General features: G+C 42.9%; 1 protein-coding gene across 7 annotated transcripts in view; it reads right to left on the bottom strand.

Moving 5' to 3' along the window:
* The window catches only part of LOC140724843 (synaptotagmin-16-like), a 166,976-nt gene that overhangs the window by 81,707 nt on the left and 60,180 nt on the right, over positions 1 to 25,089 (bottom strand). For 3 of the 7 annotated variants that reach the window (XM_073039522.1, XM_073039518.1, XM_073039516.1), the window contains exon 1: positions 11,300 to 11,431. The exons of 2 other annotated variants lie outside the window; for them this stretch is intronic. Coding sequence is in view for 1 of the 5 variants with exons in the window: in XM_073039519.1 (XP_072895620.1) it covers positions 11,234 to 11,249 (16 nt within the window). In the remaining 4 variants the exon portion in view is untranslated. Of the gene's footprint in view, positions 1 to 11,162; positions 11,214 to 11,233; positions 11,265 to 11,299; positions 11,432 to 25,089 lie in introns of those variants that run through there. 2 more of the 7 variants (XM_073039519.1, XM_073039517.1) reach the window with 2 other exon arrangements.

Below are 25,089 nucleotides of genomic sequence, written 5' to 3' on the forward strand. Positions count from 1 at the left end.
ACTATAGAGTTTGATAGGGTGGTTAAGAAGGCATATGGCATGCTTGCCTTTATTATTTGAGATAATTGAGTTCAAAAGTTGGCAACTTTATAAAATCTTAGTTAGGCCACATCTGGAGTATTAAATATAGTTTGGTCCCCGTTGTAGGAAGGATGCTGAGGCTTTAGAGAGGGTGCAGAAGAGGTTTACCAGGATGCTGCCTGGATTAGAGCCAAGTGCTATAACAAGAGGTTGCACAAACTTGTGCTGTTTTCTTGAGAGCGGCAAAGGCTGTGAGGAGACCTGATGGAGCTTTATAAGATTATGAGAGACATAGATAGACGGTGTCTTTCTCCCAGGTTGAAATGTCTAATACCAAAGGGCATGCACTTAAAATGAGAAGGGTTCATTTCAAACTAGATGTGAGGGCCGTTTTTTTTACACAGAGAATCATGGGTGCCTGGCATGTACTACCTGGGGTGATGGTAAAGGCAGATAAACTGAGGCTTTTAAGAGACATTTAGATAGACACATGAATGTGAGAAGAATGGAAGGGTATGGACAGATAGTGTAGGCACAAGGGATTAGTTTAGTTGGCCATCTGATTTCTAATTTATTTGGCTTGGCACAACATTGTGGGCTGTAGGGCCTGTTCCTGTGCTGTACTATGTTTGAAACATGTCTTTATGATATACCCAGCCTTAATTCCTGCCCCCCAACCTTATATGAAAGGGCAATGGGCACATAGGAATCCACCGCCACCTGCAGCTTCCCTTCCAATTCAGACACATTCCTGATATGGAAATAAAGCCCCATTCTTTGTCACTCACCTATGATTTGCCAGTAGCTTGGATACATTGGTCTAATTGGTCTTCCCAAATTCACACCCAGCTTATTGAGCCACTGTAATGATTAAGCAGTCCAACAACTCATTAAGACAAAGTGTTATTCACAAGCGGCATCCCTCCAATATTAGTCTGACACAAAGATCTGCTCAACTCAACCACTTTGTGACTTTGCAACACACACAAAACTCAGCAGGCCAGACAATATCTATGGAAAAGAATACAGTCAACGTTTCCGGCCGAGACCCTTCGGCAGGACTCTTAGCACATGATAAGGGCAGTACTTGATAGTGGAGGCAGCTTCTTAATAAAGAGATTTAGCTTTCTACAATGTCATGCAACTCACCTGCACCACTGCATACGCACCTCACCCCCTCCCCCAACTAAAAAGTAATTGAAACTATCAAGTTTCATTTCTGCTGGTAACAAATTGTTGCTAGAGATTTAAAGAAATTAAATTATAAGAAGTTAAACTCTCCTGGTTCTCCTCACTCTTTCTCAGCCTAATCTATCTTTCCCTTTCAATTTTTTTCTGTAGTTGATTTGACACTAATTCAACTTATTTCTTTCTTCATCATTTCTTTCATTTCCATCACAATTAATGGTACAATATGAAGAACTCCAGAAGAACAAGTGTACATCCACAACTCCATGAAGTCAGCAAGACAGCAGATAAGGTGGCTAAGGTGTCATTTGGGATAACAGTATTAATTGGCTATAACATGTAAGATGAATAGGCTAAAGAAATATAGCCTGTTCCTGTCAACCTTTACACTTTTTACCAATGCATTCCTTCTGGATACATAAGAACGTGATATGGCAACTGCTCTGTAAACCAAAGAGCCCATAGTTATTGACACAACTCAGCACATCACGGAAACCAGCCTCCTCTCTATGATTATGGCTATATCTCTCACTGTCTCAGTAAGAAGCCAGCATAATCAAACACCCCACCCACCAGATATTCTGTACTCTCCCTTCTCCCATCGAACAGAAACAAAAGCCCAAAAGCACATACCATTGGGCTCAGGTACAGATTCTATCCCAGTGTCATCAGACTCTTGTACATTGAGATTAACTCTTGACCTCATAATCAACCATGCTATGGTCATGCATTTTATTGTTTACCTGCACTGCACTTTCACACTTTATTCTGCATTTTTTATTGTTCTACTTCAATACACTATGTCATGATTTGATTTGTATGAATAATATACAAGACAAGCTTTTCACTGAATCTCAGTACATGGTGACAATAAACCAATACCAACACATGTTGGATGTACACAAAACAATGGTTAAATCACAGCTGGATTGCTGTGTACATGTGTGGTCACCCCTCCACAGGAAAGATGTGATAGGACCTGAGAGGGTTCAAGAAGAGTAATGGAAATTTAACCAGTTTTTGAGTTTAAGGAGAAATTGGCTAGACTAGATTGCTTTCTTTGGAACAAAAGTAATTCAGAGGACATTGTATTGCCATGTATAAAATTAGAAGCCTTGCCAGGGTGAACATGAAGGGCTTATTTCCATTTTTGCAGAGATTTTATCAACTAAGAAACATATATTTAAGCCATTTGCTGAATAGAGGTAGTATGTTAGAGGCAGGTTTTACTGAGGAAAAAGAATTCAACCCAATGTTTGTGCAATGTCTGGAGCTCACTGCATGAAAGGAGATTAGGTCTGGAATGCCCATCACATTTACAAATTCCTGTTATGAACTCAAAATTGCAGAAAGCGCACGATTGCTAGACAAGAACTGGAAAGTGGAATGAATTCAAATAGCCATTAATGTCAGCTATGATTCTAATATGAAACTTAAAGGCTATATGATTGTAACTTTGAAATAATGCTGTTTAGAGATCACATTTTTGGAGTCAAGCCCAGTTCCAGGACAAGATGGTGAACAATGGAATTTCTCATCTTAAAAGAACGTTTAAGATGTTTAACAAACGCAAACATTCCTTTTATTTCACTACAGCTTCAGAAGAAAACTAATCCCTTTAATACAAGTACAATCCCTTGTACAATATAGTAAAATCCCTTGTACAATATAGTACAATCCCTTGTACTGCAATACAAGACTATCTGGCAGTTGGACGTCTGCTGTTACTCAGTCGTCCATTTTCCTGTACGTCACTTCCATGTGGTCCAATATCCAACACAAAATCCCAAAGGATTAATCAAAATTATGTTGTGCGTTCTGAAATTTCAAATCAAATAGATTGAAATTTAAATCTTTTCTGCCAAATAAATGACTGAACCAATGCCAATGAAATTTATTGACAATTTATTGACAAACACAGTCAGTGCAGATCAGTAATACCTCCTCATTGACAACCACCCTGAAAGATCTGTGCTTATGTGATGAATCTACTCTCTGTGCTCAATACTATGTGGCTAGGAAGCATATCAAATGCCATCAGTACATTCACCAGTGACACCGTTGTCATTATAGAATCTCAGCGGATGATGCGGAGGCAGACAGGATTAGCTTTTGAGTGGTTCCGCAACAACAACCTCACACTCAACATCAACAAGACCAAGGAACTGACTGTGACTTCAGAAAGTAGAAATTAGACCATAAGACTATATTTTCTCTAGTTATGGTAACTTTACACAAGTTCATGGCCCCTGACACCTGGGACTCCCACCACACTGCTAGTGTCTTCCACAGTGAAGACGGATCCAAAATACTTATTCAATTTGTCTGCCATTTTGTTGTCCCCCATTACTACCTTTGCAGCGTCATTTTCCAGCAGTCCAATATCCACTTACACTTCTTTTTTACACTTTATGTATCTGAAGAAACTTTTGGTATCCTCTTTATTATTGGCTAGCTTACTTTTGTATTCTATCTTTACCTTCTTAATGACTTTTTTAGTTGCTTTCTGTTGGTTTTTTAAAAGCTTCCCAATCCTCTAACTTCCCACTAATTTTTGATCTATTATATGCCCTCTCTTTGACTTTTATGTTGGCTTTGACTTCTCTTGTTAACCATGAATGTGCCATCTTTCCTTTAGAATACTTCTTCCTCTTTGGGATGTATATATCCTGTGCCTCTGAATTGCTTCCAGAAATTCCAGCCACTGGTTTTCTGCTGTCATCCCTGCCAGTGTTCTTTTCCAATCATTTCTGGCCAGCTCCTCTCTCGTGCCTCTGTAATTCCTTTTACTCCATTATAATACTGAAATACTTGAATTTAACTTCTCCTCAAACTTCAGCGCAATTCAATCATAATTTGATAACTTCCCCAAAGGGTACTTTTACCTTAAGCTCTCTAATCAATTACAGATCATTGCACAACACCAAATCTAGAATAGCTGATCCTTTAGTGGACTCAACTATGAGCTGCTCTTTGAAGTAATCTCATAACATTCTGGAATCTAGCACCATCCTGATTTCCCCAATCTACCTGCATATCGAAATCCCCCATGACCATTGTAACATTGCCCTTCTGGCATGCATTTTCTATCTCCTGCTGTAATATGTAGGTCACATCCTTACTACTGTTTGGGTGTCTGTATGTAACTCTCATCAGGGTCTTTTTACCCTTGCAGTTCCTTAGCTCTATCCATGATAATTCAACACCTTCCGACCTTTTTCTAATGATTTAATTTTTTACCAACGGAGCAACGCCACCCCCTCTGCCATCCTGCCTGTCCTTTTGATACATTGTGTATCCTAGGATATTAAGCTTGCAGCTATAATCTTTCAGCCATGATTCAGTGAGGCTAGAACAACATACCTGCCAATCTGCAACTAGTCCATAAGCTGAAGCATTCAGATACAACACCTTCAGTCCTGTTTTCACCCTTTTCATTTTGTCCGCCTTTTACATTGTAACTCACCCTGTTGTCTGCGATGTTGCCCTATCAACAGCCTCTCCTCACTACACATTGCCTCTGTTTGTAAGCCAGCTACCTCATCTTCAGCACTATTCTTTCCTACGACACTTCTTCTGAAATACAGACAGCTCAGGACACTAGTCGCACCATGCTCAACCTTTTGATTCATAACTCTGTCTGGGGTCTTACCATCTGCCTCCACAACCTTTCCAGTAACTGTCCTGGCATGCTGGTTCCCATCGTCCTGCAACTCTAGTTTAAACCCCACCGTGTCGCATTAACAAACCTTCCCACTAGGATATTAGTCCCCTTCCAGTTCAGGTGCAAACTGTCCCGTTTGTACAGGTCCCATCTTCCCTGGAAGAGAGCCCAATGATCCAAAAATCTTATGCCCTCCCTCCTACACCTGCTCCTTAGCCACATACTAAATTGTATAATCTTCCTTGTTCTAGCCTCACTAGCACATGGCACGGGGTAGCAATCCTGAGATCACAACCCTGGAGTCCCTGCCCTTTAACTTAGCACCTAACTCCCTGAACTCCCTATGCAGAACCTCATCACTCGTCCTACCCATGTCAATGACCATGCCTTCTCCCTACCACATAAGAATGCTGAGGATTTGATCTGAGACATCCCACACCCTGGCACCTGGGAGGCAACATACCATCCAGGAATCTCGTTCTTGCTCACAGACCCTCCTGTCCAGAAGAACACATACAGGTCACTGACAGGTCAGCAGATCTGTCCTGGGACAAACATATTGACGCAAGCATGAAGAAGGCATGTCAGCATCTCTACTTTGTTAGAAGTTTGAGGAGATTTGGAGCATTACCAAAACCTCTTACAAATTTCTAGAGATGTATGGTGAAAGAACATTCTGACTGATTATATCACAGCCTGGTACGGAGGCTCCAATGTATAGGATCGAAAGAGGCTGTAAACGGTTGTAGACTCCTCTCCACCAGGGACCCAACCCTACCCACCATCGAGGACATTTTCAAGAGGTTGTGTTTCAAAAAGGCAATATCCATCACTACAGACCTTCACCACCTGGGACATGCCCTCTCCATTAGGGAGGAGGTACAGAAGCCTAAAGACCCACACTCAACATTTTAGGAACTTCTTCTTCCTTAATGTTACCAGATTTCTGAATGGCCCATAAACTTATGAACACAATCTCTTTATTCCATTTTTATTGTACTATTTTATTTATTTTTGTAGTTTAAAGTAATTTTATGTCTTTCCACCGTAATGTTGATACAAAACAGCAAATTTCACATTATAATATTAATAAATCTGATTCTGATTCAGACCTTGAAATCAGACTTCATGCCTCTCACCCTCTATACTCATTATCTTCCCTCTCCAGTTTTCATCCTAGTGCAAGATCTCGACTAAAAACACCAATATATCCCCCCCCCACCCCCCCCACCCCCCCCCCCCCCCCCAGACGCTGCTTCCTCCAGCAATTTGTTTTTTCTTGTTTGAAGTCAGGCATGCAATTCTATTCAGACAACAATAAAAAAAAAGTCACAGATGCTGGAAATAAAAAACAGAAAATGAGAAGAAAGGTCCTGGTCTATTACATTAACTCCACTTTTCTCACTGTCACTGAAATTGTACCAGAACCTGCTGAGTGATTTTAGATGTCTGAAGAGTCATTAAATGTTCTTATTTCTCGTCTTGCAATCAACTGAAGCTTTGTGTATTTTTCAGCAGGCATTAGCTGGAGGTTACAAAAGGGCAGTGAAGATAGATACAGATTGCAAGTCCACTGCAGAACCAAGAGTTCTATAAAACCAGCTCCGCTACTCAGGTTCCAGACCACTTATCGGGAACTAGTAGTTTGAACTATAATTTGTTGTGTAAGTTTAAAACTTTAAATAGAAACTGGGTCGAAGATAAACAAAACAGGAAATGCTAGAACACTTAATGACTCTTCAGACATCTAAAATCACTCAGCAGGTTCTGGTAAAATTTCAGTGACAGCGAAATCACTGCTCGTCAGTGAAATTTCATACAAAACTTGTTTTTCAATTGTCGCTAAGCCATACACTCTCTCATGACAAAAAAACCCAGCATTGGACCCTGGAGATACACCATGGGATACTGGTACAAATAATCTTCAACATATTTGTCTTGAATTCCTTTAGCAGGGAACTAATTGGATTTAAAAGTGGGTTGACATCTTTTCTAAAAGAGCTGAGAAAGGAACTTCAAACTAATATACATTTTACTGAACAATTTCATGCCTGATGGATATTAATGCTTTCAATCTCTGTCGTTTCACACTTTTACTTATAAGAAATAAGGACCATTTCAGTTTGGGCCTCAAAGAATTCAATTTAGTGTAACATCAATGGAAGATTTTGAGCTAGCACTCTCTCTCTCTGATAAGAGGGTAAATCTAGCTGCAATCTCCCAGCTCTTACTATCATGTGCCATGTCTTTGTTTGAGAGAGAGGAACCTACCAGTCAATAACCTGCAATACACCTAATTAATGCAGCTTTCATAGTAAACAGCTGCCAGCCTTTGAAAGCTGTACATTGCTTGAATTATAAGGTGGAAATTTAGCAAGTGGATGAAACAATTGTTAGAATGTGCCATTTAATGATGAATTCACTCATAACTTGTCAAGTTGTCAAATTTTCTCCTGCACTTATCTTGGACCTCAGTCCTGGTGTTAATGGTCATCAGTACCTCCTCCCAATGTCTCCTCAATTTACATCTGGAGCTTGTGGCCCCAGAGTGGTTGCACGATATCTCTTCTTCTCATGACATCTTCCACAAAGTGCATTCAGTCACCCCTCCGATTTATAGTAGTGCGATCGTTCAAGTCAGTATGATGTTCCTCTAAGGGGTTGTCTATTGGTGGGACCTAAGGTGTCTGCACAGGCCAATTTGGGATCCACATATTCTGGCGAGATCTCACAATCCTGCCTACTTTGCCACTTGCTCATCGCTATGTGACTTAATCCAGAATATTACGATGGATTTCCTTAATGGAGAATGACTGCGTATGACTTTGTTTAACGTGGGGAAGCTGATGCACGGGCAGCCATCACATGGTCCTTGACAGATCCGGGTCAGGGTCCAGTGGCATGGAATGCAAGACAACTGAGGACCCTTCACTGTTGCAGCCTACCACCACCTTCACTGCCATTGTGATGTGCCATCATCTTCTGTCAGCTTCAGCACTGAGGCCTTGGTTGGATCACTCTTTTTCTGGAACCTCTTCCTTGACCTTACCGCCATTGGTGACCCTACTAGGATTTAAGGCTAAACTCTAGATAGCACCACGCTCAGGATCTCAGAAACTCACAAGCCACTCCACCACAAGTTTATGATCCTCGGAGAAAACTTCTCCAATTACCACAACCCAGAAGCACTTCTCCGAGGCTTCAACCAGCCTTCAAAATCAATATACCTGTTCCTGAACTTCCGCAGATATGTTGGCGAACCCAATGTCCAATTCATATTCAGCAAGATCCAATGAACTAATTGATTAATCAGTTTGGGATTGGGTACAAGAGAAATGGTGATTGGATGCAAAGGCGAACCGGTAACTTTGTCCGCACCACTACTTCAACAGAAAGATTGGAGAAGTCTGTCATCTACTTTTTCCTGACCACACACATGTACCATTTCTGAGAAAAGGAAGATAATATTGCATAATTATTATGAAAGATAAAGTAGAAAGATTAAGTAAAAGTATGAAAAGATAAAGATATAAAGTATGAAAGATCAAGTGGAGCATAAAAGATAACAAGGTAATTATAGATCTGAAAGCACTACATATCATTCAGTGCACAATGCACTTCTGCTGATGTTTCATCAGCCATATACTGTGTACCGTAAGAACTCATCACGTCAGCTCTGGTATTATAGAAAGTCAGTTGTTTTATTCTAGACAAGTGCTACACACATAACTAACATGATAAAGTCATGTCCAACTTATTGAGATGAATATTATGAAAAGGTCAACGCTGCAGCAGGTGGGAGAGTGTTCCGAATGCTCGTAGACACAGCAAGTTCCAGTACCCTTACATGCTAGTAACAAGTTAAAATGTCCGGAAACAAGAAATGGGAAAGTGGTGGCTAGATGAGCAAATTCTGAAATGTATGCCCATAGGAACACGGAAAATTGATGCAGGGAGCCAGACTGGGGGTTTAAGCAGCACAGCATTCAGATGTCTGGCTACTTCGCTCATCATGCTCTTTGTGCTGATGCTGGCATTGGACTGACATAGGGTTTTCTTGGCCCTACCGAACCTGCTCCACATATTCCCATCGATTCATGTAGGTCACAGTGCCTACTTATAAGATATTCTATTGTTTATTAGCCTGAGAACAAACCTTATAGGTATAATTATTTTTATTTATTTATTGAGATACAATACAGAATAGGTCCCTCTGGCCCTTCCGGCCTCACCGCTCAGCAATCCCTCAATTTAACTCCTGTCCTGTCCATATTGCACCAACCGCTGCCACTGGGCTATAAACGTGCAGGAGCAGTGTGTGATTAAGTGCCTTGCTCAAGGACACACACACTGCCTCTGCTGAGGCTCGAACTAACAACCACCAGATCGCCAGCCCAAAGCCTTAACCACTTGGCCATGCACCAACTCTGGTCTAATCACACAGGAATTTGCAATAACCAATTAACCTACCAACCGGTATGTCTTTGAACTGTGGGAGGAAATCGGAGCACCCGGAGGAAACCCACACTGTCACGGGGAGAACGTACAAACTCCTTACAGGCAGCAGCGGGAATTGAACCCGTGTCACCTGTACTATAAAGTGTTGTGCTAGCCACCGCGTTACCATGCTGCCCCTTTTAAACCCATTATTATAGTGGTCAGCAGAATAATCTTCAATTAAAACTTGGGTTGCAAACACATTTGAAAGCAAAGGACGGTCATAGAGGAGCATAGAGTGTAGCAGGCAGTGTAACCTGTGGTCACCATTCAGGGTTCAATCCCCACTGCTGTCTGTAAGGAGTTTGCATGTTCTCTCTTTGACCACGTGGGTTTCCTCTGGGTGCTCTGGTTTCCTCCCACAAAGATGTACAGCTAAGTTTTGTGCTTAGTGGGTGTGCTATGTTGACACCAAGAGCATGGTGATACTTGCGGGCTGCCCAACACAATCCTCACTGATTTGGTTCGACACAAGTGATGCATTTCTCTGTGTGTTTCAATGCACCTGTGACAAATAAAACTTCCTCCATCACGGTTGCCAGTGCTAAACCTGGAGCTCCTCGTATCCTTTCAGCTGTGGGACTGTAGGATTCAAGAAGATAGATCAACACTGTCCTTTGGTGATTGTGGGTAGGCAATAACTGCTGGCTTTCCCAGCAGTGCCCACATTCTGAAAACTGAGTACAGAATAAAAGGTGCCTTGCACCACATTTAACAAGCCTATCAAGGGCTCCTGTGAGTTGCTATTCATAGTGAAGGTAGTGGATCAGAAATACTAAACAGGAAAGGAAGGGCATGATAAAGCTGGGAACCATACACATCTGTGGTCAACAACTAGTATGTCCATTAATACGAGTCTGTAATGTAAGACGAGATATAGGGATCCGAATCACAGAACTCCATTGAATGACCAAGTTGCAGATGATGCATTGTTTAGCTTCCCTACTGTTGCGGGAAATGATCTCATTAGAAAACTTCGATTAGTGGTAAATAACTTAAACTTAGACAGACAGGCATTCTCCTACAATTTGTCTACACATTAAAAAGTAGCCTCAGCTTTAGTAATTTAGCTGATCACACCCTGCATGGAAATAAACTTGTTTTAGGTAGCTTCTCCCTTGAACTATGACTCCATCTCATGGCTTTATTAAATACAAAAACCACACCCTGAAATATTTAAATTCCACCAGGCTTTGTGAACAACATTTCAAAGCTTCTGGTAGCTTACGAAACAGTGAAAGAATTATTTCAACTGCACCCAGGCATTGAACTATAAGTAACACCTGATGACCTGATTACTCTTTGTTGACAGTGCTGTCAGGGACGTCGAATGACGTGCCTCAGTGCAACGTAGCTGCAAGAAAGTTTTTCAAAGTGTTGTACCTTACTGTAGTTCTGAACGAGACAATAAACTGGACGAGTCTGACTGAACCCAACGCTTCAACAACAAAACAAATCTCCCCTGCCTGCCCCGAGTGTCAAAAAACAAACATACTTCTAGGAATACCATTTTTTTAAAAAGAGGATTCATAAAATTTGACCGTAATCGATCCAGACCCGCAGGATTCATCACAGGAAAGAAGTCTGATGCATTCCTCGCCTTTCGTAATTACAAGATAAAAAAATTAGTGAAAACTTTTTGGACGGACAGCACGCCTAATTTTCCCAAGCGCAAAACACACAAAACAATGCGACAACACATTTTCGATACTTCAAAACATGGTCCTGAGGTTCGTACAGAAGGAAAACACCAACTCTCGTTATCTATACAAACTTGAAAGAGAAATCTTACTTTGTACATGAGCCGAGGCTGTTTAAATGAAGCAAAGCACAGTGTCAGTATACTGCACTGCCTGTACTTACTATGCAAAAAATCCATTTGATAAAACACCCGAGGTGCATTCCAGACCTAGGAGTTTAAAACCCTACCTTCCAGTAACTCTGAACTCCATTTGTACGGCCCCTTTCACTTCAGCTCACAGAGAATTCTCTGAGAGGAGCGTAATAAAACATGATTTCTCTTTATGTGTTCTGGTGGGATTTGCTTCCAGCTCAAAGAGATTTTCTTATCTCTGAGAAAAAAAACTTCCTGAAACTTTAGGTGTGGTTCAGTTACTTGTAGCTTTTGTTCACTTGCTGAAAGAGAGGGTTTGCACAGGAGCCCAGATTACAAAATTGACATCCTCCTGGCTTCCAACAGGCAGACCGATCAGTCCACATTTTTCTCTAGTTGAAATGAAATACTTATGAACAAATAAAAATTATTTAACTTTCCAGGGCAACAGTAAACATAGGCTCTAACACAGATAGAACAAACAAGTGTCAGTAGGAAACTGACAGATTTCTCACAATGGTACTCAATAATAGCGATGTTTATTAGAAGAAAACATGCTATTTGCAGTGATTCCAGGAAGTGGAATCAATGATTGAAAATTAACCTCAGAATGTACTAGATACATTTGCTTCCAACACGAAGATAGATAGATAGATAGATAGATAGATAGATAGATAGATAGATAGATAGATAGATAGATAGATAGATAGATAGATAGATACTTTATTCATCCCCATGGGGAAATTCAACATTTTTTCCAATGTCCCATACACTTGTTGTAGCAAAAACTCCTTACATACAATACTTAACTCAGTAATAATATGATATGCATCTAAATCACTAACTCAAAAAGCATTAATAATAGCTTTAAAAAAAAAAGTTCTTAAGTCCTGGCAGTTGAATTGTAAAGCCTAATGGCATTGGGGAGTATTGACCTCTTCATCCTGTCTGAGGAGCATTGCATCGACAGTAACCTGTCGCTGAAACTGCTTCTCTGTCTCTGGATGGTGCTATGTAGAGGATGTTCAGGGTTTTCCATAATTGACCGTAGCCTACTCAGCGCCCTTCGCTCAGCTACCGATGTTAAACTCTCCAGTACTTTGCCCACGACAGAGCCCGCCTTCCTTATCAGCTTATTAAGACGTGAGGCGTCCTTCTTCTTAATGCTTCCTCCCCAACACGCCACCACAAAGAAAAGGGCGCTCTCAACAACTGACCTATAGAACATCATCAGCATCTCACTGCAGACATTGAATGACGCCAACCTTCTAAGGAAGTACAGTCTTTAATTGTAGCAAAGAACCTTGAATTGCTCAGGTTACCCATAGCAGAATATACCCTACAAAATGCACTTACCTTAATAGAGCAGTCATTCATCAACTTACTCTGAGAAATATCAGCAGTTAATTTGTTGTAACTTACAATGAGGCTATTCAGCCCATTAGGTCCACTGTAGCTCTCAGAATAAAACCTCACTTATTTTCTGGTAACCTGCTCTCTTTCACGTGCACAGCAGCTCCATTCTGATACTCCGACCACCCACCTTTCCAACAGCTAATTAACCTACCAGAACGTCTTCGGAAAGTAGAAGAAACTAAAGCACCAAGAGGAAGCTCACACAGTCTCCAGGAGAATGTGCAAACTCCACGTTGACAGCATACAACATTGGGATCAAACCTGGGTTCCTGGTCTTTTCAGCTGTGACACTAACTATTATTCGCACATGTGAAGCTTTTGAAGTTTGCAGACGACACTACCGTCATCGGACTCATCCAGAATAGTGATGAGTCTGCATATCGACAGCAGGTGGACCAACTGGCGCTCTGGTGCAGTCGGAACAATCTGGAGCTGAACACGCTCAAGACAAAGGAGATGATAGTGGATTTCAGGAGACATCCCTCCGCTATGTCTCCCCTCACAGTCCTCAGCAGCCCTGTGTCCACCGTGGAGAACTTCAGGTTCCTGGGAACCACCATCTCTCAGGATCTGAAGTGGGAGCAGAACATCAGCTCCATCCTGAAGAAGGCCCAGCAGCGGATGTATTTCCTGCGGCTCTTGAGGAAATACGGTCTGCCTCAGGAATTGCTGCTGCAATTCTACACTGCAGTCATTGAGTCTGTCCTGTGCACCTCCATCATTGTGTGGTTTGGAGCCGCCGCCAAGCAGGATAGAACCAGACTACAGCGCACAGTGAGGACTGCCGAGTGCATCATTGGAGCCTGCCTGCCCTCTATTGTGGACCTGTACTCTTCCAGGTTGAAGAAGAGGGCGGGGAACATCATAAAGGACTCCTCCCATCCTGCGCACGGACTGTTTGATCTGCTTCCGTCTGGTAGGCGCTTCAGATCCCTCCAGACTAAGACTAATAGGCACTGGAGAAGTTTTTTCCCTACTGCGGTCACTTTGCTGAACAGTTAACTGCCGGTTAACTGTCGGCTAACTATTACTTGGATTGCACTACCTGTATGTATAATCTATATTTTCATTTATATTTATCATTATTATTGTTATAAGCAGAGAGACAACATCTGCCGGAAGTAAATTCCTTGTATGTGCATAGGTACTTGGCGATTAAAGTCTGATTCTGATTCTGATGCTGCTCTTGAGCTAAGAATACATGTTTTTTCTGAAAACGGTTGTGAATACTTGACACAAGACAATCGTTTTAGCACTTAAGACCAAAGCGGAACATCAAATGTACTTATTCCTTGTTTACTGTATTGAATGACATTGGGTTAATAGCTAAACTTTGCCAAAGAAAGTTTAGCGTCTGGAACTCATTCACTTTGGAAGAGGCTAAAAGGGAACAGTGAAGTTAGATAAGCTGATGAGGCTGAAAAGGTGAAAAGGTTTTCTCTGCTAAAAAAGGTTTAAAGGCTCATTTGTTATCAAAGTATACAACTCTGGAAATTCTTCTTCTCCGGGTGGCCATAAAACCAAGAAAGAAAAGAAAGGCAGCACGATCATCAATCCCCAAAACCACCCTCCCTGCACAAAACAGCAAACAAAATGGGAACAGGCACATCAACCCCAATCCCTCCTCCAGCACAAAAACTGAACAGGCACATCAACCCCAATCCCTCCTCCAGCACAAAAACTGAACAGGCACATCAACCCCAATCCCTCCTCCAGCACAAAAACTGAACAGGCACATCGACCCCAAATCCCTCCTCCAGCACAAAAACTGAACAAGCACATCGACCCCAAATCCCTCCTCCAGCACAAAAACTGAACAGGCACATCAACCCCAAATCCCTCCTCCAGCACAAAAACTGAACAGGCACATCGACCCCAAATCCCTCCTCCAGCACAAAAACTGAACAGGCACCTCGACCCCAAATCCCTCCTCCCTCACAAAAACTGAACAGGCACATCGACCCCAAATCCCTCCTCCAGTACAAAAACTGAACAGGCACATCGACCCTCAAATCCCTCCTCCAGCACAAAAACTGAACAGGCACATCGACCCCAAATCCCTCCTCCAGCACAAAAACTGAACAAGCACATCGACCCCAAATCCCTCCTCCAGCACAAAAACTGAACAGGCACATCAACCCCAAATCCCTCCTCCAGCACAAAAACTGAACAGGCACCTCGACCCCAAATCCCTCCTCCAGCACAAAAACTGAACAGGCACATCGACCCCAAATCCCTCCTCCAGCACAAAAACTGAACAGGCACATCGACCCCAAATCCCTCCTCCAGCACAAAAACTGAACAGGCACATTGACCCCAAATCCCTCCTCCAGTACAAAAACTGAACAGGCACATCGACCCCAATCACTCCTCCAGTACAAAAACTGAACAGGCACATCGACCACAAATCCCTCCTCCCTCACAAAAACTGAACAGGCACATCGACCCCAAATCCCTCCTCCCTCACAAAAACTGAACAGGCACATCGACCCCAAATCCCTCCTCCAGCACAAAAACTGAACAGGCACATCGACCCCAAATCCCTCCTCCAGCACAAAAACTGAACAGGCACATCGACCCCAAATCCCTCCTCCAGTACAAAAACTGAACAGGCACATCGACCCCAAATCCCTCCTCCAGCACAAAACCTGAATAGGCACATCGACCCCAAATCCCTTCTCCAGCACAAAAACTGAACAGGCACATCGACCCTCAAATCCCTCCTCCAGTACAAAAACTGAACAGGCACATCGACCCCAAATCCCTCCTCCAGCACAAAAACTGAACAGGCACATCGACCCCAAATCCCTCCTCCAGCACAAAAACTGAACAGGCACATCGACCCCAAATCCCTCCTCCAGCACAAAAACTGAACAGGCACATCAACCCCAATCCCTCCTCCAGCACAAATACTGAACAAGCACATCGACCCCAAATCCCTCCTCCAGCACAAAAACTGAACAGGCACATCGACCCCAAATCCCTCCTCCAGCACAAAAACTGAACAGGCACATCGACCCCAAATCCCTCCTCCAGTACAAAAACTGAACAGGCACATCGACCCCAAATCCCTCCTCCCAGCACAAATACCGAACAGGCACATCGACCCCAAATCCCTCCTCCAGTACAAAAACTGAACAGGCACATCAACCCCAAATCCCTCCTCCAGCACAAAAACTGAACAGGCACATCGACCCCAAATCCCTCCTCCAGCACAAAAACTGAACAGGCACATCGACCCCAAATCCCTCCTCCCGCACAAAAATTGAACAGGCACATCGACCCCAAATCCCTCCTCCCGCACAAAAACTGAACAGGCACATCAACCCCAAATCCCTCCTCCAGCACAAAAACTGAACAGGCACATCGACCCCAAATCCCTCCTCCAGCACAAAAACTGAACAGGCACATCAACCCCAAATCCCTCCTCCAGCACAAAAACTGAACAGGCACATCGACCCCCAAATCCCTCCTCCAGCACAAAAACTGAACAGGCACATCGACCCCAAATCCCTCCTCCAGCACAAAAACTGAACAGGCACATCGACCCCAAATCCCTCCTCCAGCACAAAAACTGAACAAGCACATCGACCCTCAAATCCCTCCTCCCACACAAAAACTGAACAGGCACATCGACCCCAAATCCCTCCTCCTGCACAAAAACTGAACAGGCACATCGACCCCAAATCCCTCCTCCAGCACAAAAACTGAACAGGCACATCGACCCCAAATCCCTCCTCCAGCACAAAAACTGAACAAGCACATCGACCCTCAAATCCCTCCTCCCACACAAAAACTGAACAGGCACATCGACCCCAAATTCCTCCTCCAGCACAAAAACTGAACAGGCACATCGACCCCAAATCCCTCCTCCAGCACAAAAACTGAACAAGCACATCGACCCTCAAATCCCTCCTCCAGCACAAAAACTGAACAGGCACATCGACCCCAAATCCCTCCTCCAGCACAAAAACTGAACAGGCACATCGACCCCAAATCCCTCCTCCCAGCACAAATACTGAACAGGCACATCGACCCTCAAATCCCTCCTCCAGCACAAAAACCGAGCAAAATGGAACAGGCACATCCCCCTCCGCCCACTCAAAAAATACGAGAAAGATTGGGCAAAAAACACAGAATATCAAAAACTATAGGACTGACAAAAGTCTATAGTCCAAGTCCATATCCAAAATGCAGAAAACCTGGGCAACACTCTCCAGTTGATCCAATTCAAAATCCATATTGTAACCTCCCCTGGTGACTTATTTATCCTGTCAGGTGGAATTTTCTGTTCATCGTTCATCTTTATGTTCACGCTGGAGCAGCAGGAGGAGCAGCGACTGTGAAAAAGAAGTTGTGCAAACATTTCAGAGGCCAAAACAACCACTAACTTTCCCCCAATACAGTGAAATGGAATTACCCTTTGGGGCCCGACTCCAACACAAACATTTCCTACTTGGTGTTGCCTGTTCACTTGAATGCCTCTCTCATTTATCCCTATGTCATGGAGATACAAGAGACAGCAGGTGCTGGAATCTGCAGCAACACACTAAATTCAGTGCCATCTATGGAGCGAAATGAACAGGCGATGTCTTGAGTTAAAACCCTTCATCTTGACTGAAAGATAAAGAGGAGAAAAAACCTGAAGACACACACTCAACATTTTACTAACAGCTTCTGCTCCTCTGCCATCAGATTTCTGAAGGGGCCCTGAATCCATAAAGACTACTTCGCTATTTTTTCACCCTTTTCTGCATTACTGATTTTACACACACACACACACACACACACACACACACACACACACACACACACACACACACACACACACAGTGGCCACTTTATTAGGTACACATGCACACCTGCTCATTAATGTAAATAGCTTATCAGCCAATCATGTGGCAGCAACTCAGGCATCAAGAGATTCCGTTCACAGCAAACACCAGATTGGGGAAGACCGTGGAATGATTGTTGGTGCCAGACAGGGTGGTTAGAGTGTCTCAGAAACTGCTGATCTCCTGGGATTTTCCCACACAACAGACGCTAGAGTTTACAGGTAACGGTGTGAAAAACAAAACAAAAAATCCACTGAGCGGCAGCTCTGTGGGTGAAAAAGCCTTGTTAATGAGAGAAGTCAAAGGAAAAGGCCTAACTGTTTCAAGCTGACAGAAAAGCGGCAGGGACTCAAATAACCACACGTTAAAACAGTGGTGTGCAGAAGAGCATCTCTGAATGCCCAAAAGGTCGAACCTTGAAGTGAATGAGCTACAGCAGCAGAAGATCACGAACATGCACTCAGTTCAACCCTTTAGATGTATTTATAGACACACACGCACACATTACATTCAGCACATAGTATATTTTATTTACTGTATTGCACTATAATGCTGCCACAAAACAACAAATTTCAGTGATAATAAACCTGACTGAGATTCAGAGTTAGCCAGTATAAGATGCTGGAGGGCATGGATGGAGCAAGAACTATCAGACAATAGGTTGATCCAGTCGAGGGAGGGGTGGCTGATAGGCAGATGGAGGAGAGGGGTGCAGCAATGAGATCAGAAGCAGAGGAGTGATAGAGGAAGAGGAAAGGGGTGAAGACAATGGAATCTGACAGGAGAAAGAAGATGGTGTGGAACAAAGGAAGGGAGATGGCGAGAGCAGAGTTGGAGTGTAGATGATGCACAGATGGAGAGGAAGGAAAGAGATGCCATTTTGAGGGCTGGTCAGCTGACTCAGGAGGAGGGAGAGAAAAGGAAGAAGACAGAGGAGGAGCAGTTACCATAAGTTGGGGATTTCAATATTCATGTTGCTAGGGTAGAGGCTACCTGGGCAGAACATAACAAGCTGCTGCTCTAGTTAGCCTCAAATTGGCAGTAGGAGGCAGCCAAGAAGCAGAGGACGGACACTGGCATGGGAATGGAGAGGTGTTTTAAAATGGATGATAACCGAGAGATCCAAATGGCCATGGCATATGGAGTGGCTTGTATCCAGTTTCACAGCTGTAGAGGAAGCCACACTGGAAGTACCAGATGCAATATGACAAGGGGTTTGTATGCGAGGGCTTCCTCACCTATTTAGAGTGTGGGTTGTGGCTGGAGCAGGAAGCACTGACGAAGTGTACAGACTCTTCTGGCCCTATGATACAGGTTTTAGGGGAAGGAGATGGAGAAGAGGGAAGATGCTGGGTTCTTGCAGTCCAGATATACACACGTGCCAATAACCACTAAGGGACAACAGAATTGTTTGAACAAAGAGACTCAATAACCTCTTTATACGAATGGGAAATTGAATTATCTTACCAATACTTTCAGCTCCAGCTTGTGAGAAGACAGAAGTTCACTGCTGTGGTCTCTGGTAATGCATTAAAATTGGAATTGGGATTTATGTATTATTGTCACATGTGCTGAGATACAGTGAAAAGCTTGTGTTGCATACTATTCATTCAGATAAGGTCATTACACAGTGCTTGAAGGTAGAACAAAGTTGAGGCCCACCACTGGTTGGGGTCAACCATGGTTACCACCTCCTAGATGTCTACCTGATATGCAGATGATAAAAATAGGCTGTAGTCAGCACGGTTTCCTCAAGGGAAAATCTTGCCTAACAAGTCTGGTGGAATTCGTTGAAGAAGTAACAAACAGCAGAGACAAAGGAGAATTGGTTGATGTTGTGTACAGTACTTGAATTTTCAGAAGGCCTTTGACAGGGTGCCACACATGAGGCTGCTGAACAAGCTACAAGCCCATGGTATTACAGGAAAGGTACTAGCATGGATAAAGCAGTGGCTGACTGGCAGGAGGCAAAGAGTGGGAAAGAAGGGAGCCTTTTTGACTGGCTATTGGTGACTAGTGGTGTTCCAGAGACGTCTGTGTTGGGGCCAATTCTTTTTATGTTATATGTCAATGATTTTGATGATGGAATTCATGGCATGGATGGGGAGAGGATGTTTCCTATGGTGGGAGAGTCACAGCCTCAGAATAGAGGAGTGTCCTTTTAGAACTGAGATGATGAGGAATTTCTTTAGCCAGAGAGTGGTGAATCTGTGGAATTCTTTGCCACAAGCAGCTGTGGATGCCAATTCTTTATGGATGCTTAAGGCAGAGGTTGATAGATTCTTGATAGAAGGGATCTGGGAAGAAGGCAGGAGATTGGGGCTGAGAGGAAATTTGGATCAGCTATGATGGAGCAGACTCGATGAGCCAAATGGCCTAATTCTGCTCCTATATCTTATGGTCTTATGCCAGCCAGTATGCAAGCCAGGCCAGTGCGATATGGAGAGCATGCTGTTACCTATGCTGCAGGCTCCCCCTCTCCACACAGCCAAGTAAAGAACAGGGAACGGGGCTTGTTTTCCTGGTGCTTGTTGTACTTTGTTTTGTTCTGCTGAAAATGGTGGGCATGCTATGTTGAGACCAGAACGTGTGGCAACACTTGTGGGCTGCTCCCAGCACACCCTTGGGTGCACTGGTTGTTAATTCAAATGATGCATTTCACTCTATGTTTCAATGTACACATGATAAATAAACTTGAATCTTGGATCTTAACATACAAGAGGTCCATTCAATAGTCTGCTAACAGCAAAGTAGAAGCTGTTCCTGAGCCAAATGGTAGTGCTTTCAGGGTTTTATGTCCCCTGCCCAATGAAAAAGATGAGAAGAGAAAATGTCCAAGGTGGTAGGCACCGTATCTAAGAAAGGATGTGCTGGCATTGGAGAGGGTCCAGAGGAAGTTTACAAGAATGATCCCAGGAATGGAATCATGTATGAGGAGAGTTTCATGGCTCCGGGCCTGTACTTTTTGGAGTTTGGGGAGGGGGGGGGTGGAATCTCATTGAAACCTACCGAACACTGAAAAGCCTAGACGGAGTGGATGTTTCATAGAGTACCTTTCATACGGACAATGTAACTCAAAGTGCTTTACAATGGGATAAAGTTCAAGCATGACAATAAGAGACAAAAAGATGTTAGTTAAAAGCAAGGTTAAATATGAGGGGTGATTGATAAGTTCATGGCCTAAGAAAGAAGGAGTCCATTTTAGAAAACCTAGCACATTTATTTTTCAACATAGTCCCCTCCTACATTTACACACTTAAGGCCAATTTATACTTCTGTGTCGAATCTACGCCGTAGCCTGACGCACACCTCCCGAAAAATGTAACTACGCGCCGTGGCGACGCAGACCGCAACAACTGTGATTGGTCCGCTTGGTAGCATCGCATTTCCAGTTGCTTCTTCTTCTCCGCTATTTTCGAATTGAGAGAGAAGAGAGAAGAAGAACGTGAGTTGAATGTGTTGGAAAATGGACCAAATCGAGGAGAGGTTAATTGAAGAAGTCCGAAAATATGTACATTTGTACGACTCTTCATCCAACACCTTCTCTCTTTTCTGCGTTGCAGTAATTTCAATAAAAGAAACCCTTGTTCAACATTTATTAGCTCCAACTCCAACATGATGCGCTCAGTTTCAGTCGCCATTGTTTGAAGTACACAAAGAAACTCAACACAGTGGCACAAAACTAGCATTTTGGCGGTGAATTGCAGAGTGAAGCAGACACACCAACGCACAACTACGCTCACAATGGCGTAGGCTATTTGCGTAGGCTACGGCACAGGCTATGGTGTAGGGCCTATATAGAAGTATAAATCAGCCTTTAGTCCAGCCGTCATGGAGCATACGGATCCCTTCTTTGTAGAAGTTGGCGTCTTGGACCTCCAGAAGTGGTCCACAGCAGGGGTGATTGAAAAGTTCATGGCTTAAGGTAGAAGGAGATGAGTTATTAACTTCAAACTTTCTGCATAATCACTCAAAGAGTTGAACTTCATGTGCATGTAATGAGAGCTGTATAACTCATCTCCCTCTACCTTAGGCCATGAGCTTATTAATCACTCCTGCTGAGGACACTTTCTGGAGGTCTAAGATCCGTATGCTCCACGACCGCTGGACTAAGTGTGGAAATGTAGGAGGGGACTGTGTTGGAAAATAAATGTGCTAGGTTTTCTAAAATTGACTCCTTCTACCCTAGGCCATGAATTTATCAATCACCCCTTGTAAATAGGTTTTGAGCTGGTGTTAAAAAGTGTCAACTGCGTCTGCATCCCTTTTGCTTTAGGTATTATTGAATTCCACAGCTTTGGGCCATAGTTCAGAAAAGATGACCTGCCAATTATCTTTTGCGGGGGATGGTTTAAATTTGAGAGAGTGGCAGACGAAGACCTGCAAACTCGAGCAGGATTATAAAATGAAAGCAATTCTGTTGTGTACTCTGGTCCCAGACTATTGAGAGCTTTAAAAACAAGTAAAAGAACTTTGAAATTAATTCTAAAAGATACGGATTAGCTAGGATGGGAGGGATATGCTCCCTTATCCTGGTATTAGCTAAAAAGTCTAGCAGCAGTGTTCTGAATGAGTTGAAGTTTGTCATTAGTGGCAGAGTTGAAGGCCAGAGGACACAATCTCAGTTAGAGAATATCCCTTTATATGAATATCAGAAGGAACATCGTCAGACCATCATTAAACGCTATTATCAGCTTGAGCTTGATGAATGGTGGAGAAGACTCAAAGGATGGATGACTTACTCCTGATCTGATTTCTTCTTAATTGTACCAGTGCAGTCACCGGATGAGAAGATAAAATGAGAAATTGCACTAGCTTTGATTCTGAAACCAGTTTAAGTTTGCACAATACGCTTGCCTCAAATGGTACAAGGCCACTCCTGGTTGTAAACAATGGGGTTCTTATATAAACGGGGCATAAAATCTTCAACAAGCAGCGCTAGTTCAGAGTTTCTTTGCATTGCTCTGATCAGGACACTCAGCTGTGAAATTTACAGGCACTCCCTTGAAACTACCTTCATTTCAGTTTTGTTAGAAGACACAGGGTGCATGAGGTCTTTTGTTTCTGGAAATACCAACCCACCATTGTTGCTTTGCGAGTGTGTGTGACACAGAGGCTTTTGTGCTTATCACAGAAATCCTGCAGCAGCTGACGGCAAAATACTCCGTTGCTTTGGCAACATAAAGCTCGCAAAGGCTGAAACTAATGTTAGGGTATTCATGAACTCTGTGTGAAGTTTTACACCTTTCCCTGGTTAAAGGAGGTCTCCAAGGTAGACAACAAGAGTGCCTTTTTACCCCCAGAATCAGAATCATGTTCAATCTCACTGTCTTACATGGTGTGGAATGTGTTGTGTTGTGCCAACAGTACAACACATAGACGTAAAATCACAAAAAGTACAATTAAAAAGAATAATGTGTAAAACATGTCTGCATCAGTGTTATCTTGTATTTCCATACAACGTTACATTAGACTGTTACACATCTATTGTCAGAGAAGTACTTGCATAAATAGATAAACCACCTTCATACAGGCAAGGACAGAAAACAGGGCAAAGTGAGTATACTTATTTATTCAGTAAGTTATGGGTCAAAGTATTTGGTGAGTACATTTCTAACTCTTCTGGCTTCAGTCTCGTTGCCGTCTGTTCTGAAATTGTGAGTTTGCGTTCAAGAAAACAATGAAATAGCGCGCTGCCGTCTGACAGCGTTTTCAGAAGTCTCCAGTTACCCCGTCCACTCTGATCTGCCCGAGCAGCATTTTCAAAAATACCCACCCTGGAAAGCATTTCTGAAAAGCTCTGGTTTCGGGGGATGAAAACGCCATTTTAGTGTGGACAGAGGGTAAAAACGAAGAGAAAAAGCTTCGGTTACGGATTTATCTGGCATAGTGTGGTCATAGCCTTGGGCACCAGGACATTCCATCTTTAATTACCCACAGTTAACTTAAAACTACACATGAATTAGAAATATGATGCACCCACAATTTAGTTGCAGTCATATTACACAAGAAACAGAAGTATCTACCTTGAATACAGTATACAGACAATATATACACATCCTCATCACTAAAGAAGCGGAATATTCCACCAGGTATGACAGGAAAGCACCATAAAGCCAACCCATTATAACAATATACTAGAAATACCAGAAGACATTGAAGTGTGTACACCCCATGCAACAGCAAGTGTGTGTGTGTGTGTGTGTGTGTGTGTGTGTGTGTGTGTGTGTGTGTGTGTGTGTGTGTGTGTGTGTGTGTGTGTGTGTGTGTGTGTGTGTGTGTGTGTGTGTGTGTGTGTGTGTAAGTAAATGTGCACGTGTATGGAGATCATTTACTGAGTATTCTCCGCCACATTTGGATCAAGATTTCTTCCACCAAGGCTGATGGAAGTCCCAGCAACGATTTGAAAGACTAGGGTAGGCTGTTTCTCGTCTGCTAAGCACAGCACTTAATCTATCAAGTGCTGGTTTAATATCTGTCCTTGGCGATATGTAAACTGCGGTCAGGTCCAGAGAGGAGAACAGACGGCACTTAATCATTAGATCTTCCAGATCAGGAGAACAAAGAGTGTGACAAGACTACTACATCCGGGCTTGTGGAAACACAAACCCCCACCTTGCACCAATGTTCTGTAGATCGGTCCTTCTGTGGAGTAAGAACCCTCTGTCTGAAGCGCAGTGTCTGAACTGATCCATGTTTCTGTGAAACAGAGAATGCAGCAATATCTCGTTTCCCTCTGATACAACAATCATCCATCCTGTCAATCAGTGACTATATATTTGCTAACAAGATACTGGGTGGAGGAATGTTTACACCTGTTTTAGTCCGGCTTGGAGTCCTCCCATCCTCCAGCCACGGTGATTACCTTCGCCCACCTAAAAGTGCCATACCTACATTCCTCAGATTCGAGTCAGCTGAGTCATTCAGGATATTGTAAAATCACCAGCTTGTTTACATGGATTAAATGTACGTTACTTAAAGGGAATTTACTGGCTGCAGATTGCAGCAATAGTAGTTCAGGAAAAATATATCTAGAAGTTTTGAGCTGTCTGCAAAATGTCTCTGTTTCGCCAGCACCACCTTGGTACAGGCTCCTGCAAAATGCTTATCTCAGTTCATCAGAATATGTTCTCTAATGATCAAAAACAGTGTTTCAGAGCATATTGGACTGATCTCCTGGTTTAATAGCTGTTCTGCACAAAAAATAAAAACTTCTATCAATGTCATACCTTCAAGATGTGTTAAAGCACTTCTAAGCCAATTAAGTACATTTTTCAAGTGTAGTCAAATGTGGGAAACCTGGCAGCCAATCTGCAAAGAGCAAGCTCCCAAGAAATGTGATAATGAGCAGAAAATCTGTTTCAGTTATGTTGAAAGAGGAATAACTCAGATATTCTCATCTGAATTAGTATCAATGACAACTCATAATTCTGGCTGAGAGAGTGAAAAGGCCCTTCATTTAACAAGAGATTCAAAACATAGGACCTGCAACAAAGGTGCAATCCCTTAGTGTCACACTGAATACTTTCCAAGAACCTGGAGAGGACTTGAACACAAAATCTTCTGAGTAAGAAATGAGTATGTGATCACTGAGGTTACAGTGACACAACAATAGTAAAGATGAGCTAAACAAA

The sequence above is a fragment of the Hemitrygon akajei genome, chromosome 3 (assembly GCF_048418815.1).
Source record: "Hemitrygon akajei chromosome 3, sHemAka1.3, whole genome shotgun sequence".
NCBI classification, from domain to species: Eukaryota; Metazoa; Chordata; class Chondrichthyes; order Myliobatiformes; family Dasyatidae; genus Hemitrygon; species Hemitrygon akajei.